General features: G+C 49.3%; 1 protein-coding gene across 2 annotated transcripts in view; it reads left to right on the forward strand.

Moving 5' to 3' along the window:
• LOC142578574 (fat-like cadherin-related tumor suppressor homolog) overlaps nt 1–21,173 on the forward strand; it is a 512,562-nt gene that overhangs the window by 222,388 nt on the left and 269,001 nt on the right. For both annotated transcript variants that reach the window (XR_012827230.1, XM_075687953.1), the window contains exon 18: nt 6,683–6,891. Coding sequence is in view for 1 of the 2 variants with exons in the window: in XM_075687953.1 (XP_075544068.1) it covers nt 6,683–6,891 (209 nt within the window). In the remaining variant the exon portion in view is untranslated. The remainder of the gene's footprint in view (nt 1–6,682; nt 6,892–21,173) is intronic.

The following is a 21,173-nucleotide window of genomic DNA, read 5'->3' on the forward strand; positions in this document are numbered from 1 at the left end:
TAGGAAAGGAATGCCAAGACAATAAATGGAAACTTCCGTGCATGCAGATGGTCAAATGATTGAGTTAGAAGTGGCTGCTTGAAAACGCACCTCTCAAATCACGCCCAGCTTGACATAAGTGACCGCTGAAGTGAAGCCGCATCATACTCCGTATAAAGACCAAGTGTGATAAGATCCTATTGCGGCCTTTTGCACTTTGTGCTTGGAGGGGAGCGGGCTCGCATTGACACAATCAAGCACACGCAAGGAGTGGGGCAGGTAAGTTGGCATGCGTCACGCGTCACGATTTCTGGCATGCATCTCAGCTGCGGCTGCGCATGGCTGTAAGCGCAGCTGAGTGCATACACAACCGCGCATATGCAACTACGCACCCTGCTTTAGAGGTAATTTGCCTTGCGTGCAAAGAGTGGGTGCGCCGAGACGGTGTGGCATCATGTAAGCTGTCTTCCCACGCCTCTAGTATTTGAAGTTGCGTAATTTCAAATTTTGGTGACCCATTGGAGCGAGTGACAGACGAAGCATTCGCTCCTCACTGCCGGCACTTTTCATGACGGCGTCGTCCCATTGCGGGCAATGCTATCAGCTGCGGGGGCGGAGGGCACGCAAAAGCATGGCTGGCTTTGCTTAATACGTACTGCCTATGTGAAGATATCGTTCATGTGGCATGAAACCGTACCATTCATCACCAACTCCAAAATTTATGAAAATGAATTGTTTTCTCATTCAAATTTGCTTTTTTCCATTCTCCAATAATTAGGAAAATTCTGCGGTCCCTTTCCATGTAAGAAAAACAGATTGACAACTCTACTTATTTGCATTTAAGGTCGAATTTCGATATAACAAAGCAAATTGCTGATTTTACCTTCTTCATTATATTGAGGTTTAGCTGTATGTACTTTGTCCATAGCATATGTCATTTGTCATAGTTTTAACACATGCATTTTATGCACTTTCCACAAATGTTTTTAGGCTTCTATACAGCTGTGTTTCATCTGCAACTCGCAATTCACTGTTCATGTACCGTTAACAAGCTATTATCATTTCCTTGGCGCTCTTTGGCCACATCTGGCCCTTGCCCCGATAAACCGCACTAATCATCATCATTACTGATGAAGTGAGGAAGTCCGACTCACCGCGACAGACTATCAAACGAATATGTTTGCCTCCATGCTGGACACCAATGCCTACTCGTTTGCGAATGGTGGTGCATTCTAACAATCATGTTCCTCCATCCTGGTGACCTGCTTGTGAGCATTTTTCGGGACGGTCCAGCGAAAGATGCCGGCTGATGTGTGAAAAGTCTGCGCATGCTGCTGATCCCAAGCCGAAAGGAAGAGGCTAGCGCCTTTTGCGCCAGAGTGACCTCGCCTTTAGAAATCGTTAGCAGTGCAACACTTGCGCCCCCTCGCGCTATTCTGCAACTACAGCGACTGAGCTGTGCAAGAAAGCCAGATTACAGGAGACGCGACAGTCATGCGAGGAAAACATCAGGAGACGTGCGAGAGTCGAGCGTCCCCATGAATGTTAGCTAATGTGTTACGTCGTCCAACTCGTGACCTTGGGCGAAGGATGGTCAGTGCTAAACATCCATGAAAAGGGCAAGTGGTCACAGTGAATCTCAAATTCGGTGAATTCAAGATAGGCCCCTAAACTGGTCCACTGACCATAATACTGCAAGGCACTCCAACTCTTGGACAGTACAACAGCTTTCGGCCTCTGTAAGAACCTTGCTAATGAAGGAAACAGGCTGCAGTCCATCAGGGCCAGCCTACAGTAATAGAGCTGCAATGCTGACACCACTTGCATCAGTTTCAACCGCGCACGATCAGTGTAGATCTGGAAGGCCTACAACTGCATCCTGAGCTAAGGATTGCTTGAGAGCTTGAAAGCCTGCTCTTGACTCTCTGCCCACTGCCATAGCTCATTCTTCTTCAAAAGGTCTGTGAGTGGTTGCACTGTCACTGAGAAGTGTGGGATGAAGTTCGTAGTGTTATGACAAGTACACATGTCAGTATAATACCCTGCAAGCCCCAGGAAGGCTTCCAACTGCTTAATTTATCCATGTCTTGGGTAATCTAGCACTGCAAACACCTTTTCTTCATCTCGTCTGCACTGCTCAGGTGAGAGGATGTATCCTAAAAACTTGAGGGACTGATGGCACACCTGTGCTTTGTCCGGGTTAATCATAAGGCCAGTGCCTTCAGTACGTTGCAGTACTACCCTGACCTGCTCAACGGGGCTCTCAAGCATCTACGAGTAGACTAGAACATCATCTAAAAATGCCACTGCGAAGTGGTGATTGATTCCCTATAGCACGCTGTCCTTTTAAGGTTTGAAAAGTCGCTGGGCCATCCGCCACCCCGAAGGGCATCCTGATGAATTCAAACGTACCTTGAGGGCAGATAAAGACTGTTTTGATAATGTTGGCATCAAAAACAGGAATCTGGAAAAACCCTTGGCAGAGATCAAAGCTTGAGAACTGCTTAGCTCAGCCAAGTTGTGCTAGCAGCCAGTCCATTCGAGGCATTGGGTAGGCAGGTGCCTTGGTTCCTTTATTCAACGATAGCTAACGTTACGATCGGCCAGCAGGGGCAGCGACCTCTGAACCTCTCCTGCTTTCCTTAGACAAATCGCTTCAGCTTCGTGAAGTAAACAGTACGTACCACCAGCATTGCCCGGACGGTGGCGAGGCCCAACATAGACTGTCACGCGCAAACAAAGGAGTTCGCTTCATTGCGACAACAACCGCTGCCCTCTGTGTAAACAGTAATGACCATGAAGGCGAGTCTCCTGACCCTGAAAAGCTGACTGTCACGGAGAACCCACTAATTGAGGCAAGGGGCCTACATCGAAGACTTCCATGGAAACTGTGTCAACTTCAGGTTCTCAAATTGCCATGTGGTTGCCTCGTATGCGGGGGCAATCTCGCAGCATTGGAGGTGGGGTATGGTGGAACGGTGCGATGTTGCAGTTGGGATTTTGCAAACGATCTGATGATTGCAATTAGCTGAGACACAGTCACTAGGGAAGACGACTGTTTTAAAAGCGGACCTTTTCAGCTGGTCTGGTGTTCTCTCCCAGAAAATGTAGTCTGCTCTGACATGTAGCTCATGCTACGAGAATGGTGTACTGCACTCCATGCTCTGGCCAGTAAGAGTATCCCTTGTTCTATAAATAAGTTAACCTCTCCTATGTGAATAAGCCCCCCGTTTCATTTCTGCGTCTTCTTGAACTCGTAATCATCACGAAAAAAGTAGCCCTCATCAAGAAAGCTCGGACGATGACATGGACTCGCTAAGCCTCCGTATGACACCCTGGTAGTGTAAGCCAGCTACTCGTAACAAGACGCACTGGCAGCGTAGGCTAGAGAGCGGCCCTCCGTGTGATACCAGACTTCGAGACCTTGACTCCCGACTCCCACAGTAGTCTACAGCGCGCCAGTAACCTCCAGACTTCATCGCGATGAACACTGGGACGCTAGTCCAAGGGCTGCTGCTTCGCCTTATAAAACCCTGCTCTAGGAGGTCGTGTACACCGCCTTAGATAATTTTCTACTTCTTATCATTAACTGGACAGAGCTTGCATCTTACAGGTGCACTGGGACTGGGATCACCTGTGACTGGGACCAACTTGTTGTCAGAAGGGGTGCATGCACCTGTGTCCTGAACTTTGCGACTTTCTCCTCTGCTACATTTGCCCCCGGCATTCCAACTAAGCTCATTCTTTATCCTAGATCCCTTAGGGCTTGGAACATAGCCTTCCTGATCCACGCCATCAAGAGGGGCTCCTTCCTGCCGGCTGATACTGCTACTACAGCGCAGTCACATAGGTCCCTGTCAGGGTGGAATCTGCTGCCCCCGGTTTCCTGGATACTGCGATCTGAAATGCCCGATTCTGTTGCATTTGCAACAGCGGGTGGGCGGGTACACTGACCTGAGGGGAAAACATGAGCTAGGTGACCTGAATCTCCGCAGCAACAGCATGTAAATCCCCGGAGTTACGCTGTTGGTATCCCTGTGATAGCGTTGCAAGAGGTAGCCTTATAGCTCGAGTGGTCAGTCCGTACAGCTGGTCTCAATGGTAGGATGGCTGTATCTCGGTGGGATATAATGGCCTTAGCCAACTATGCAAGATTGGCAAACTGTTTGCTTTCTACCAAGTTTTGAAGTCGCGGGTACATTTTCTGCAGCATGCAGTCCACCTTTTCCTATTCTGATGCTTTGCCACTGATCCGGTCAGAATAGGCTGCGATCATGTAAATAAATTCTTTTAAATTTTCTTCTGTGTGCTGCGTGCGGAGCTCAAGTTCTTGTTTCAACCAGTGCTTTGTTTCCATAGAAGAGAATTCCGCAGTGAAGGCTGCAGTAAATTCCTCCCCACTACGCAAACGTGGTCAGGAAGTGGCACTGCAACTTCGTGCTGCCCTCCAAAGCAGCGGGCACAATCTGGGTAAGCCTTTTGTCAGCAGCGACACTGGTGACCAAACAAAATGTCTGTAGCCAGTCCAAAAACACCTCTGGAGAACCGATGTCATTCAATCCACTGTATTTAGGGAGCTGAATTCTAACGGAGCGGCGTCGCCTGACATTTGAACCGCCGCCACTGCTGTCACAGATCCTGCAGACGCTGCTTCTGCCGCCATCAGCTTTAGTCGAACTGCTACTGTGATTTGCTTGCGTTGGTCTGCCTCAGGTGATGCTGCAACAACTCTTCGGGCATATTCAACGCCTCCAGGTCCATGTTGATACCAGAAGAGCCACGACTTGTTACGAACGAGGGCAGGCCGACACATTCATTGCAAACATTCCCTTTATTACCGAACACTATGACTCTTCCCCCACCCTGTCCATATGCTGTCCATCCGCGCACACTACATGCAACACACACTTCGCGCCACCTTGTCCTCCCCTGGCAACTACAGTGAACCACATGCATGGCCTCCGAGAACCGCACTTTGCCTCGCCTCACCTGGAGCTCTCACTTGGCTTACGGCACCACTCTGCTCAAAAGTGGTTCACAAAAACGCACAATCACTTGCATGGAACTCAGTGGTTTCTTAATATGCTTCACCGTAATAGTGTGTGCATGCTTCACTGTATAATATGGCTGTATTGCGTTCACTGTAAATAGGTTCTATTGTGCTTTACTCTGTTTCTCATCCTGTTGAATCGGCACAAGTTTGTGTCCTTCTGCTGCAAATCATCTTCATCATCATCATCAGCAGCATCATCAGCCTGTCTTATGTCCAGTGCAGGACATAAGATTGCCTCTCCCTGCAATCTCCAATTACCCTTGTCCTGCACTAACCGATTCCAACTAGAACCCGTGAATTTCCTAATTTCATCACTTCACCTAGTCTTCTGCCCTCCTCGACTGCGTTTACCTTCTCTTGGTACCCATTTCGTGACCCTAATGGTCTAACGGTTATCTAACCGGCGCACTACATGACCTGCCCAGCTCCATTTCTTTCTCTTGATGCCAATTAGAATATTGTCCATACCCGTTTGCTCTCTGATCCAAACCGCTCTCTTTCTGTCTCCTAACAGTATGCCTAGTAATCTTCATTCTATCGTTCTTTGCGCGATCCTTAACTTGTTCTCAAATTTCTTTGTCAGTCTCCAAGTCTCTGCCCCATATGTCAGCACTGGCAAAATGCACTGATTTTACACCTTCCTTTTCAATGATAATGGTAAGCTTCCAGTCAGGAGCTGACAATGTCTGCTGTATGCGATCCAACCCATTTTTATTTTTCTATGAATTTTCTTCTCATTATCAGGGTTCCCTGTGATTAATTGACTTAGGTAAGTGTATTCCTTCACAGACTCTAGAGGCTGACTGGAGATCTTGAACTCTTCTTCCCTTGCCCAGTTATTCATCATTATCTTTGTCTTCTGCATATTACTCGTCAACCCCTCTCTCACACTCTCTTTATTAAGGTCCTCAATCATATGTTGTAATTCATCTGCGTTGTTGCTGACTAGAACAATGTCATCGGCAAACCGATGGTTGCTGAGATATTCGCCGCCGATCCTTACTCCTAAGCCTTCCCAGTTTAAAAGCTTGAATACTTCTTCCAAGCATGCAGTGAATAGCATTGGAGAGATTGTGTCACCCTGTCTGACCCCTTTGTTTATAGGTATCTTCCCACTTGTGTAGAATTAAGGTAGCTGTAGAACCTCTGTAGATATTTTCCAAGGTATATACGTAAGCGGTCTGTACTCCTAGATTACGTAATGCCTCTATGACTGCTTGTATCTCTACTGAATCAAATGTGGCGTGCCTCATAATCAGAAAGTGGTTTTAGCACGTAAAGCCCCATTATTTAATTTTTAAATCAAATGCCTTTTCGTAATTTATGAAAGTCATATAGAGCGGCTTACTGAACCCTGCGGATTTCTCGATAACCTGATTAATGACATGGATGTGATCCATTGTAGAGTAACCCTTCCTAAAGCCAGCCTGTTCCCTTGGTTGACTAAAGTCCAGTGTTGCCCTTATTCTATTGGAGATTATTTTGGTAAATATTTTCTATAGTACTGTGAGTAAGCTAATGGGCCTATAATTTTTCAATTCTTTAATGTTTTCCTTTTTTGTTGATTAGCCTGTTTGCTGACATGAAAAGATGTATCCATGACATAGCTTGTGTGAATAAATTTAAATTTTCAATGGCCTATCTGTGCAGGGGAGCTGGTGACCCAGGAGCCCTTGGATCATGAGCGCCGGCACCTTTATGAAGTTCCTGTCTCGGCCACAGACGGTGGTGGCCGCCTTACGTTTGCTGTTGTTCGTGTGGCTGTTACCGACGTCAATGATAATGCGCCTACATTTGGTGCAGCTGAGTATGAAGCCAGCATCTGGGCCAACACCAGTGTTGGCACCACTCTGGTTAAGGTAATGTTTGCAATACCAATGCCATGGACTTTAATTTTTGTGGGCTTAAAGTAAGAAAATAAAAGTGCACCTAAATGTAACATGCTGCCTATTCATAAAATAAAAGTATAGCATGCGCCCTTCATTCGGAATCAGAAAAAATGAGACGTGCAGAATTTCATGGATGGAATTTTTCTTTTAAGGATCTTTCATAATGAAAGCAGCACATTGTCATTGCCACTTGTGCTTCACGGGCCACAGATATCAAGCACATAGAGGCAGTATTCTTGAGCGATCACTTTTGGAGATACTACAATCATTTTCGTGATACTCGGCATCAAGCTTGTCGCAGCCTACGCCTCAATCCTAACCGAGCAGAAAATGAACCAACAGCAACCTTCACAATATCATGCTCTGACGCCATATTCTGATGGCAACAAAGCTGCAGTTGAATGCTATCAAGTACATTATTTATTTCAGGAAATTCTCGGTGCACACACATGCACACAGACAGAGTCTGCATTCAGTTCGGCTGTACAACGTGCGGCTTGCTCCAACTTCACTCACTCTGTTCCTCGTCGCGTACTCCCGCCATGCTGACCGCGCACACCACCATCCACTACTCTTTTCCCCGCCACACATGGTTGCCTACCGTCTCGTGCCTGCGACTCTATGCTGCCTGGCATTGACTTGGTACGCTCATAGATTACCCCCCTCCCCCTTTTATCCTGTGAAGGCACATGATAAAGGCTCAGCTGGTCTTCATTAGCGAGGCCTTTTTTTTTCCCTGTAGCCGAGTCTTTGAGTCTGTAGGTATTACGCCCAATGCGTGCAGTTGCCCTAAATGGCCCTGTCCATCGAGGGGCAAACTTGGCTGTGAATCCCATGGCGGCCTTACTCAGTGGGTATGTATCCTAGAGCATCAAGTCACCAACCTGGTGGGTAACTGGAGTATGCTTTTTGTTGTAATGTTTTGTCTGGCTGGCTCTTGCCAAAGTTAGGTGGTCCTGTGCAAAGGCAGAGGCATCTCGAAGGTGTGCATCCAGGGGCCGTATGCTGAAATGATCCACTTCGGCAATACTGTTGCTTTGGCAATAATGACTATGGCCTATCATAGTGATTATCAATAAATCAACCGGCTGCTTACCTGTGACAACAGCATGCAGTACCAACACGCGTGCTCGAGCACTTCACAACAAATGAGAGAGCACACTGGGCATTTGTAGAGTGGCTTGGGTGTGTTGTTTTCGAGTGTAATGGCCACAGTATGGGTTGCGCGCACTGACTATGGTTGGCTATTGCCGCTTTAGGTAAAATAAATTGAAAAAGGACGTGTGGTATGTTTTATTTGAATGATAAATTATGCTACAACCCACGTAGTTGCGAAACACATTTCTGATGATATGATAAAGTGACACACTGTTTCTGTGTCTGTGTGCCAGCCATCGTGCACCGCCAGAGCGGTATCATCCGACTTGTCTCTACTACACTTCACCACCAAACAGTCACCACCAACCACGTAAGCATCACATTGTTTATGGTGCCACTGCCAGCTGTTCCAAGACACTGTCACCGAAAAATGTCGCTTACACAAGGCAACACAATGCAATAGTCGATTACCAGTCAACAAATATCGCTGCGCAAGACTACGTGCAAACTGGCACCCAAAGTATACTGTAACCTACCAATGCTCTTGTCTCTACTGCACTACACCAGCAACCGGCTGCGAAAAGATGCGTTCGTGTACTCACTATATGTTGGGAGCGCCCGACAACACCGTGACGTCAAATTGACGTAGGCTGGAGTACTGGATGGCGCTGTCTGTTTCCCGGTTTCGTTAAAACAGCCAATCACCCCGCGACATTGGCGGAGGTATGGCCCAGGCGATAGTATCGCCGAAGTGGATCCTTTCAGACAGCCCCAGTTCAGCAGCCAGGGCTTGAGGTGCAGAAGGGGCGATGCTATAAAAATTCGAATTGTACAGAATTTGAACTAATGAAAGTCAGAGCTAATAAAAATTATGCAGATCCCACGCACTGTGTATCTGCTGTGGGATCTGCGTATAAGAAATTAAACATTTGCAGGGCAAATGTTGAATTTCTTTTACCTTTTGTCCAATACAAGAGGGGTGAGTTGATGTTAAATGTTACCTTGCATGCACCACTGCTGTTTGTCTGCATAATACAGTGGAACCCCGTTCATACGTTTTTCACCGGACCGGGGGAAAAAAACGTAACAGCAGGGAAAACGCAACAGTGAGAAAAGCTACGAAAATGAATGAAAAAAAGTGCAGCTTCAAACTATAGACAATTTATTTCCACAGAGTGCGCTTAGGACCTAAAAAAAGTCCAGAATGGCGGCTTGCCGTTTCTTTCGCTCGCTAGAAATCACCACACGTTTCTCAATAGCCTGGAAGGCCGCATTGCTGTCAGCGTCGCTGTGAGGTGCGACGTACCTGCGGAGGAGGTCCAGAGCCACGACGGCTTCTCCAAAGCTAGGATTTGGCAACTCCCCGGCATTATGCGGCTCGTGCATCGCAGTCTGCGGCTTCACTTGCGACCGAGTTCCCAACGATCTCGGCGATGCTCTGACACTCTGACGTCACGACGACAGCATCCACGGCGACGTAATCGTCGTATGCAAGTTTCCTTCCTCCATGGTCGTATGTGACCGGCATTTTGGCTTTTGGCGAGTTTTGGCCGCGCTTGGCCGGGCTTGGCTATGGAACTGGCGTGCAGCTTCTTGCAGCCAGTTCCATAGCCAAGCCCGGCTAAAATTCGTCAAAAGCCAAAATGGCAGTTGGAGCGCATTGCCTACTTTAGCCCAGGCGGGTTCGGGGGGCTAAGTTGCGACGCATCATGCGGGATCGTTTTCACAGCTACTACGTAACAGCGGGGTTCCTTATACATTGGATCCTATGGAAGCTATGCCGGGACCGGATGAAAACGACGTAGCAGCCGGGAAAATGCAGCAGTGAGGAACATAACAGCGGGGTTCTACTGTACACAAAACACAAAGAGATGGGTGCTTGCTTGAGGCGTTGTTGTGCGCCATATTCCATAGCCTCTGAGAGGTTTGAGCATTGTCGTTGCCTTGCATGACACATCGCATCATGGCACAAGCATTAAACTTGAATTGGATAATGGGGCTATACATGCTGAAACCACAATCGGATTATGAGCCAGGCCACAGTGGCACACTCCAGATTATTTTTGGCACCGTGGTTTTCTTCACTGTGTTCCTAAATCAAAGTGCATGAGCGTTTTTTATTTCGCCCTTGTCAAAATGCAGCTGCCTTGGCTAAATTCGTGGCCTTGAGCAATGCCATAGCTGCAAAGCTATCGCGGCAGACATAGAAGTGTTGGTTTCACATGCGACCACTTCCATTGTGTCGCCTAGATCCTGCGGTGCGCTCTAATTAATGCGGCTCTGCTAATGCACACAATGCGTAAGTTGTCCGCTAGACATATATGCTGGGTTTTATTTTTCAGAAATAGCAGAAACGCACCCTACCATACCTCGAACTTAAGTTTATCCAGCATTTTTTTGCCCTCTCACATCACCTTTTCGCTATGCCCCCCATTGTATTTGTATGAAAACTGCGAGCAAAGGGTGGCAAGGCTGTTTTGCGACTCGTTTCGTGACTGCATTGGTTCTACCGATTCCCTGCCCCATGATATCTAGCTTCCCTCTGGACTTGCACGTTAGTAGAAAGGTAAGCACTTGTGGGGTGTCATGGATAATTGCAGCTGTCAAGAGGCTTTCATAATAGTAACAGTACGAACAAGACGACAACAGAGTGAAAGGACACAGGACGAGCGAGTCCTTTCACTCCGTCGTCGTCTTGTTCACACTGCTACCATTATGAATGCATACCAACTCGCCCAACTTTCCACTTTAAGGGGGGAGGCTACCCTCGGATACCAACTTTCTTGTTTTTTGAGGCATCTTAATGAAATTTTCAGGATAGACTTGTAGCAAAAGCATTAAAACTACTACATTTCATGCGGTCATGTTCACTGATGCTCAAGTTACAGCAATATGTCAGAATGGTGCACATGGTTTTCTCATTCCAGGCCTGGAGAATTTTCAAAAGGTGCTGCAACTGTGAAATTCACAATGATCATTCCCAGATGGATACCTCAGGGCTAGACAGAGCCCTTTTTTTAAATTTCCTTGCTGAAAAATTTTTGCAGACCACCGAATTTAGTGTTAATGATTTAAGATTTTATCAATCAAATTTTGATTAAATATCACAAATCACAAACACAATATATATATATATATATATATATATATATATATATATATAAAATGGGCTTGTCTTGCCCTCAGAAATTTATTCAGATATACAACAAAAAAAAAAAAACCTTTTGGAAATCTGATGAGCGATTACAGAGATATGGCTGGAACAAGCAGCCTCACGAGCCAAAAAAGTCATTTTGAGAAAATGAGCTTTGAAAGTTCTAAGCTGCAGGGTCTAAAATGACCCTGCTGCGTAACTGGAGATGTCCTTGGGCACTTTCTTCTTTTGCTGCTTTTCCACCTTCTCTTGCGATCACTTCTTGGCCTTTTTCAAGTGCAGAGAATCTTTCTCGGCTGCCCATTGAATGGCCAGGTGGCCAGCTGTTAGCCCCACTGATGAACATAGCTGTTGGGTGGCCCTGTGGCAGCCAGCATTATATCTTAAGGCTGCCTCATGCAATGCTGTCTCCACAGCAATCAGCGACACATGCTGCTTTTTGGGCATCAGGGACCACAGCATGGAGTGAAATGATTCTGATGCATTCTGCGTCTTTGCTCCCAGGCAGCGGTGCAGAAAAGAAGCCTGTGAGAGGCGCTCATGAACAGGTAGCAGTGCTTCTGCAACATAGCCTGGAATATTGTACCTATGCTTCGGAGGTGGCACGCCATCACTCTTGCTGGCGTTATTTTTCACCTTCACTTGTAGCGGTGGCAGCTTCAGGATCGCGCTCCATGGCTTGAGATTTTCGCTCTGTTACTGACATGCCGCCAACTCCTCGTTGAACAGCAGCGCATTTTTGATCCGCCGCCTCTTTCTAGTCACACGTCAGGAAACGTGTTTTCAAGTGCACAGTGGACGACGCAGTCGCACTGTCCGAGGCAGATGAAAGTGATGATGTACAAACTGCTGTCGATGAGCGTGAGACACCAGGCGCACTCGTCACGGCATATTCGTGCGCCAGTGGAGGAAGAGTCATGTTGCATGAAGGAGCCGAAGTTGTGGGGATTCGCGACACTCACGCGTCCCCTGATACGTTGTTTTCCCGCATAGCTCCCGTCTCCTGTAATCCGGCTTCGCCGCAAGGCCTGGCACCCACGGCGGTCGGTGTGGTTGAAACGCAGTACGAGAGATGGCGCGAGTGTTGCGCTGCTAGCGCCGCCTCACGGCAGTGTTACTTGGGCGCGGAAAGGAGAAGGCGCTTCCTCTTTGGTTCGGGATCGGCAAGCTGCACGGACGTTCTGCAAGTGCGCCGATCCATGCTTCTGCGAGACCGTCTCGCGAGGCCTCATTCGAACACGCCACCATTCGCGTGACTGTACGCGCGAACGACCAGGTGTTGGGCTTCCAGCATGGGGTGAACATATTTGCTTGCTATCCGGTCACGGTGAGTCGGACTTCTGCGACTTGTCGCGTGCCTGTTGTATATGTGGTTTCGGTTCCGGTTTGGGGATCACCTACCGCCAGAGGCACCAGTGTCGCTATGTGTATATATATGACTGTATGTGGCAATAAACTGGGGGATTGTTTGGTTGCTAGCAGTTCGTGTACTTGGGCGGCATCCGCCGCTACAACATTGGCGACGAGGATGGGATCATTTCGGGGGGCGTGACTTTCGCCGCTTGCTTTCCGGCGCCATGAGCATTTCTGGACTCGCGCCGCCGCCCCCGTTCCTGCCTGTGCCTGGTCGACCTGCTGTTGCGTGGCCGCAATGGTTCCGCGTCTTCGAGAACTACCTGCTTGCTTCGGGGGCCTCTGACTGCACGCCGGATCGTCGCAAAGCACTACTTCTTCACAGCCTCGGCGTAGAAGGTCAGCGCATATTTTATACATTACCACTTCCATCGTTGGACAACGTCAAGCTCGGTGAGCAAACTGCTACTGAGAAAACGTCGGAAGATAGCAAGGGCACAGGCGACACAAGGCCTGAAGTATCGTCGTACGATATCGCAGTCGCCGCTCTGCATGCTCATTTTTCGGCAACAAGCAATGTTGTTGCCGAACGGCATCGTTTCAGTAGGCGAGTTCAGCAAGCTGGTGAATCAGTGAATGAGTACATCACTGCATTGTGGGAGCTTTCTGCTACATGCTCTTTTCCTGTCGAAGAAGATTCGCTGCGTGACCAGTTCGTTGCTGGTATTTCGTCTCGGAGCTTGGGCAAGCGTCTTCTGCTTGAAGGATCGTCTCTCTCGTTCGCTAGAGCAGTACTACTGGCAAGGCAGTTTGAGCAGGCGTACAATGATCTGCAAGAATTTACTTCTGTAGATGTTGGACGCATAAATACTCGTGGAAATACGCCTACGCGTACACCAAAATCTGACGAGAGCTCGAAGCGGTCGTACAACCGCCAGTCTCATTGTTACCGCTGCGGTTCATCCCAGCACAATGCAGCATCAGTTCGCTGTCCAGCCAAGAGCAAGCGTTGTCACCATTGCGGTGTCATGGGTCACTTCCGCTCTGTTTGCCAGAAACGAGGCTCCGCTCCGGTGCGTGAGGTAGACAGCCAAGACTCTCAGAGCGAGGAAGCTTTGAGCATTCTGGCTGTGACGACGGCCGCTCGCTCCGCTGTTCACGTCACAGTTTCGATTGGCTGTGCGGACATAACTTTCCTTGTAGATTCTGGGTCGTCAGTTTCCATTGTTGCACATGATCTTTTTAAGCAGTATTTGGAAGGCCAAGTACTTTTGGCCCCGGCTGTTTGGTTACTGGACCATTCAAAACAGCCAATTCCGGTTCGTGGCTGTTTCTTCGCTGACGTTACGTACAAAGCTAGCACAACAAGCCTTTTTTTCTACGTCGTAGAACAAGGCACCTCACTCTTGGGTATCGATGCCATCAAGGCCCTCGGTCTACAGATTGATGGGTCATCTCTGCAATGCCTTGAAACAACGCTAACTTCTAATTTTCGAAGGGAACAGCGCCCTGACCCAACGAAAGCCGTGCAGGATATTAACCTCCCAAAGGAATTAGTTGGCGAGTTTGGATCTCTTTTTGATCCAGGCCTTGGCCTCGCGAAAGGTTTTGTGCATCACGTCAAAACGTGATCCACGGTGCAGCCAGTGCAATCCAAACTTCGGCGCCTTCCGCTCTCGCTACGACCATTGGTCTCGGAAGAGCTCCGTAGGTTGGAAAATCTGGACGTGATAGAGAGGGTGGAGGCATCTGAATGGGTGTCACCCATTGTGGTCGTTAAGAAGAAAGAGGGAGGTATTCGCCTCTGTGTAGACCTTCGACAAGCAAACAAAGCTGTCATAATAGACAGCTTTCCCCTTCCTCATACAGAAGAGCTATTGCATAGTTTAGTGGGGGCTACAAATTTTTCTAAGCTAGACCTCGCATCAGCTTACCACCAGGTCATGCTTCACCCTGCGAGTCGCGATTTGACCGCATTTATAACTCATGAAGGCCTCTTTCGTTTTAAACGAGTGTGCTTCGGACTGGCTTCCGTGCCTTCTGCATTTCAGAGTATGATGTCCAAAGTCCTGCAAGGATGTAAGGGCGTGCTCTTCTATATAGATGACATTATAGTCTTCGGGCGGGGCCGGCAGGAGCACATAGATAACCTTGCAGCAGTACTTCAACGCATTAAAGAGGCAGGACTCAATCTGAACAGCAAATGTATCTTCGATACGCAGGAACTTTCATTTTTGGGTCACAGGATCACAGCAAGTGGTATTGTTCCGCTGGAGGAAAAGGTTGCTTCCATCAAGGATACACCAGCACCCACCAATACAGCCAGCCTTCGATCGTTCCTGGGACTGGTCGAATACTACTCTAGGTTCGTTCCCAACTTTGCCGATATGGTTGAACCGATGCGCGTTCTGCTTCGAAAGGGGCAACCATTTGTTTGGTCTGGCGAGGTAGACTCCAGTTTTCGAAAGATCAAAGAGGCACTTGTGTCCAACATAGTCCTGCGGATGTTCGATGCATCTCTTCCAGTTGTTGTTTCTGTTGTGTCGGCAGCGGCAGGCAAGCGGGGGGGCCCCGACCGGGCGAACGCGCGGCTAGCGCCGGCGCAGGAAGGAGACACGGAGCAAACTGCTCCCGATGAAAACCGGAACGAAGACTCGGCCGACCCGCGGCCGTTTATTACTAATAAAGGCTTCACACGCCAGATGACACCTCCAGATTGGCCCAAGCTCGTCACATGACAGAAGGGGGGTGCGCCATCTAGCTAAACAACTACAAAACATACATGTACGATGACACCGAGATCTGACAGGGGGCGGCACTATACTACATCATCCCCCCCTGGAAACAAAGTAAACATACAGTGAAACGCGCACACAAGATGCGCACTTAAGTCCAAAGGCGATTTCAGTTCGTTCCCCCCCCACGTTCACACACGCGCGCCAGCAGCACACAAAGCACGCACTTAAGTCCACAACAAATTCAATCCGTCCCTGCCCAAGTTCACCTACATGCGCACCACTCTTGGGCACCATAACACAGGCAGTCACTCAAACAAAGTCTGACAAGGAACACGGCACAAAACTCACTGCACCGCAACAAGAAACACTTTTTACCTGTGTTAATGAAACATGTGGACTGTCTTCTAAATGTCACAGCGAGGTCCCTAGCCGTGGCATTTCGAAGACGGCAATACGCTCTACACTACAGAAACAAAATCATCGAGCCACGGAGGCCGTTTTCTGTCACGATGAGGACGCGTGTGTACCTCAGAACTTTGGGGGTTGCGACGCGTATCGGTCGACTTTAAAGACCCAGTCGTCCCACTATTTCCCTCCCCCTGGTTGGACAATTGAATGTGGTTGTCGCTCAAAGCTGGAGAGGGTTGCCCAGGAAGCTCCTCTCGACGTCCCAACAAGTCCTGGGAGGCTACCGATTCTCCTACGGAATCAGAGACGACTGCTGACTGTGTAAACTCGGAAGTCATACAGTCAGACGGACTACTCAACTGAAGCTTATGACTCTGAGAAGATGCTGTCGCTACAGATGAGTCATCGGAATGACTATCCAAGTTTGAATACGAGTACAAAAAATCTTTGTCACTTGTACACAATGTACTACCTGCTGAATCCTTTATCACTAGGGTTAACTTAGACACATGCCACGTCTTCCCATCACTGAGTAAAAAAGTAGATGGTCCTACCTGGGCCTTGACTTTACGAGGTTTACTGTACTTAAAAAATCGTTTCCTCTTAAATCTTATTCTAACGGTGTCTCCCACCTTGATACGAGTTGCCTGAGCACCTCTACGTTTGTCTACGTACTGTTTAGTCTGCCACTGTTTCTGCAAGACCCTTTCTTGAACGTGAGGCACAAGACTGTCCTGTTCCCTTAGATCTACACAGAGCCGCATGGTTCCATCCTTCTTGCGCACCACCACGAGTGGAGACACCCACTCAGAAGCCTTGACACGCTCGATGACGTCGCAGTCCTCGAGACGTCGCAATTCATTTGGGACCTGGTCACGGAGAGCCAGGGGTAGTCTGCGCAACTTTGAAGATACTGGTTTCGCATCTTGCTGCCGATGAATTCGGTGCACAAGGTTGTTTACGAAACTCAACTCGTCACTGAAGAGGTGATCAAAACCCGGAGGCACACCTGTGGGGCTCTGTACTGGAGGAAGCGAAGGTAGACGACATGTCAGCCACGTACCGTCAATCTGTATGCCCAAGCGTTGGATGGCGTCTAAACCCAGCAGTGATGTTCCTGTAGTCGTTACATGGAACGCAACGGAGCATGACCTTTGGGAAAACTGGACAGTGGCTTGAAACAGGCATTGAATGTTGATGCATTGCTTGGAGAAATTTCTCAAGTCCACTGTTGGTTGTGACAGCCTGTGCGGTCGACCAAAGTTATTTCTAAAATCTTCGGCCATCATGCATGACACAGACGCTCCCGTATCCACTGGCAGTCGCATGGAGACGCCGTTCACTACGACCGGAACTTCCAAATCTTTTTTAGTTTCAAAAGCGCTTACCGTCAAGACAGACGCGGACGGCTGCCTTGCGGAAGTTGAAGACAGCGTCTCTGCGGAAGAGACGTGTTGAACAGTACGGGTTTTCCGGCATACTGATGCAAAATGGCCCAACGTGTGGCAGGCGTTGCACCACCGGTTCCTTGCTGGACAATTCTTGTACGTTGCAATATGTTTCGTGCTGCCACACCGGTCGCATGCACCACAGTTCCCGGAGGAGCCATGTGCGAAATGTCGGCCCTCTTGGCGACTTCTCGGAAGAAGTCGGCCCTCTTGGCGACTTCTCGGAAGAAGTCGGCCCTCTTGGCGGCTTCTCGGAAGAAGTCGGCCCTCTTGGCGGCTTCTCGGAAGAAGTCGGCCATCTTGGCAGCTCCCCGGAAGAAGTCGGCCATCTTGGCGGCTCCCCGGAAGAAGTCGGCCATCTTGGCCCGTCGACGGAACGCCAAGTTGAGATGCCTCGATTCTTCGTACATTTTCGGAGCCGAACGCGCGGTTCGCTCGATGCAAGGCTTCTAACGAGCGTCCAATTTCTTCGGCCTTGTCCAGGGACAGGGTTTCGCCATGAGCTAATAACTTTTCGCGAACGCTGACGTTCGCTACCCCATGTATTATTTGGTCTCGGACGCGCTCGTCGTAGGTTGTGCCGAAGTTGCACTGTACCGCCTTCTCCTTCAATGCGGTCACGAATTCCAGGAATCCTTCTCCCTCGAACTGCTTTCGACTGGTGAATTCGTGCCTCTCCGCCAGAACATTTGTTGACGCGGCGAACAGCCGGTCAAGCCGCTGCAAGAGTTTCTGGAACTCTGACGCTGGCGGGACTGCATCACTTGACGTTGACGCTGCGCCGGTCGACTGCCTTTCTGCTTCGCTTGAAGCTGGCGCTGCGCTGGTTAACTGCCTTGCTGCTTCCTGCTCCTCGTCTGCAAAGTACTTTCGTTGTCCTTCACGCCCGAGAGCGCTGACGAGCGCGGACGCTCGTCGCGCATCCGTCCAGTCGCCACCGCCGGCCGCTTCGAGGTGGGCCTGAAAAATTTTTTTCCATCGAAACCATGGAATTAACGGTGGCCCGGGCACTTCAAGAAAAACGGGAAGGTTCGCCGTAAAAGACGCCATGCCCGGTAGCGCGCAGGAGACAGTGCAGAAAACAAGCCGGAGCTCGCAGCAGGAATGGGGCACGGAAGAACAAGGGGGCGAGCAGGCCTAGGCTCGGAAGCCTCGCGACGCCAAGTGCGTCGGCGGCGTTTGCAGGCCGTGCCGACACGTAAAGGACGCTTCACTTACGAAGCTCGGTTTCCCGGGGCTTCGGTCGGAACCGCTGCGGGAATCCCATCCTCGTCGCCAAAAGATGTTGTGTCGGCAGCGGCAGGCAAGCGGGGGGGCCCCGACCGGGCGAACGCGCGGCTAGCGCCGGCGCAGGAAGGAGACACGGAGCAAACTGCTCCCGATGAAAACCGGAACGAAGACTCGGCCGACCCGCGGCCGTTTATTACTAATAAAGGCTTCACACGCCAGATGACACCTCCAGATTGGCCCAAGCTCGTCACATGACTGAAGGGGGGTGCGCCATCTAGCTAAACAACTACAAAACATACATGTACAATGACACCGAGATCTGACAGGGGGCAGCACTATACTACAGTTTCCACTGACGCTTCAGACTGTGGGCTTGGAGCGGTTCTCCAACAGGTGGAGGGAGAGAAACTACACACTGTCGCCTTTGCTTCTCGAGCGCTTTCATCTGCAGAGAGGAGATATTCAGTAGGAGAACGCGAAGCGCTTGCGTGTGTTTGGGCGTGCGAGAAGTGGCATGTTTACTTGTGGGGACGCCATTTCACGTTGCTTACTGACCATCAAGCCTTGGTCGCATTGCTGTCTACTCAAGGGGCAAGGAAGGCATCCTTTGCGGATAGCACAGTGGGCGGAGCGCCTACTGCAGTACAACTATACAGTAAAGTACCGGAAGGGTTCGCAAAATCGAGTAGCAGATGCGCTCTCTCGTCTCCCTGCGTCACCTCCTCAGGAAGAAGAGACTTTACCAGATGAAACTGTATCAGTTGCCCTTATATCTTCTTGCATTACCAGGGAAGAGTTTGAACAGGCCCAGTCGGAAGACAGCACACTGCAACGAACCAAGGCCTACATTGAATCGTCCTGGCCTGCGCAAAAATCTCTGCCTGGTGAGCTTCAACCTTTCCTCAAACTTCGCGATGAACTGTCAGTGGTGGACAATTTGATTTTGCATGGCGAACGCCTTGTGGTGCCCGCATCACTTACAGCGCGGATAATTACCGCTGCTCATGAGGCTCACCCTGGAATTGTACGAACGAAAGCACGTCTGCGAGAAAAATTTTGGTGGCCAGCCATGGACAGGCAAGTCGAGCTAGCTATTCAAACGTGTAGTATATGCCAGGCAGCGGACAAGAGCACGAAGGTTATGGCTGCACCATTGAACCCGGTCCCCTTACCAAAGGAACCATGGCTAAAGCTTGGCATGGACATTGTTGGCCCATTTCAGAGAGCACCACACGATTGTCGATATGCGATCACGCTGGTCGACTACTTTTCTAAGTGGCCCGAAGTATACTTTTGCAACCAAGCCACAACACGCACAGTAACAGGCTTCTTGGTGTCAGTGTTCGCACGTGAAGGTTACCCAGAGGAAATTGTTTGCGATAACGGGCCACAGTTTGCATCTCGAGAGTTCCAAGCTTTTCTGCAGGATCGCGGCATCTGCTTGCGGCATTCGTCCGTATACTACCCGCAAGCAAACGGACAGGTAGAACGGTTCAACAGAGTTTTTAAAAGCTTTGTTCAAGTGGCTACACTCGAGCAGCGTCCCTTACGCCAAACGGTAACAGAATACTTGGGCATTTACCGTTGTACGCCGCATGCCACAACTGCAGTTGCTTCAGCACTTCTCCTGCATGGACGTCTGCCAAGGACTCGGCTCGATGTCGTTGGGTATCCGTCAGCAATATTTACAACCGACCCTACTTCAGAGCTCCACCGCCTACGCGAGCGGGTGAAGCAAAAGCAGCAATCCAGTAAACTATACACAGACGCTCGCAGGGCCGCAAGGGAAACCAAAGTGAATGTTGGTGACCTTGTACGAGTACGCAGACAAACAACTGCTTTTAAAGGTGACCTGGCTTTTAGCCGCCCAAGAAAAGTGATAAGAAAGCAGGGGCAATCGTCTTTCCAACTTGATAATTGAAAAACGTGGAACGCTTCAAAGTTGTCAAGGATGCCACGAGCTTCTGCATCTATCTGTGGGTGGGAGGAAAGGAGTGATACAAATGACACCGCTAGGGAAAGCAGCTCACCGCCTACCTTGGAGAGACCCGTTTCAGAAGCGCCAACCGGAACTTCAGCTGTGGCTGCTGTGAAGCAGCCGCCTATGCCACCAGTGACCGGCTGTGAGCCGGAAGAGACTTCGCCTGCCGCCAGTGGTTTCTCAGAAGCATCGGGACCTCAGCGTAGGGTACAGTCATCAAGGAATAGATGACCTCCAGACCACTATGGACACTAAGTACAGAAAGACACGTTTTACAGTGAACATGAACCTGTCACAATCTGCACGAGTGTTGAGTTTGCTGACGTTGTGAAATATGGACATAAATGGAGTTGTATCTTGTTTTCCTCTCTTTTTTGTTTTATATTTTTGTATTAAGTGCATAAGACAAGCACATTGTTGTTACTGTAAATATAATTCTGTAAAAGAGCACTAACGTACTACCACTACTAAATCACTAACCCATGTAGCTGTCTTTTTTTTATAAGAAAGGGAATATGTTGTATATGTGGTTTCGGTTCCGGTTTGGGGATCACCTGCCGCCAGAGGCACCAGTGTCGCTATGTGTATATATATGACTGTATGTGGCAATAAACTGGGGGATTGTTTGGTTGCTAGCAGTTCGTGTACTTGGGCGGCATCCGCCGCTACAACAGTGCCCATCGGCATGTTTTGTGGATAGCAACTCGGCTAGCAGGCATTGATCTATGAAAGGTGCAGTAAATGCCCTTGTGATTGTTTGTATTACTGTGTTGTCATTCCTTTGTCCCAAGAGCGCAGGTGTGAGAATCCCACAAAGTAGACGACAGCCGGATGCATTATGC

The sequence above is a fragment of the Dermacentor variabilis genome, chromosome 4 (genome assembly GCF_050947875.1).
Source record: "Dermacentor variabilis isolate Ectoservices chromosome 4, ASM5094787v1, whole genome shotgun sequence".
Taxonomy (NCBI): domain Eukaryota; kingdom Metazoa; phylum Arthropoda; class Arachnida; order Ixodida; family Ixodidae; genus Dermacentor; species Dermacentor variabilis.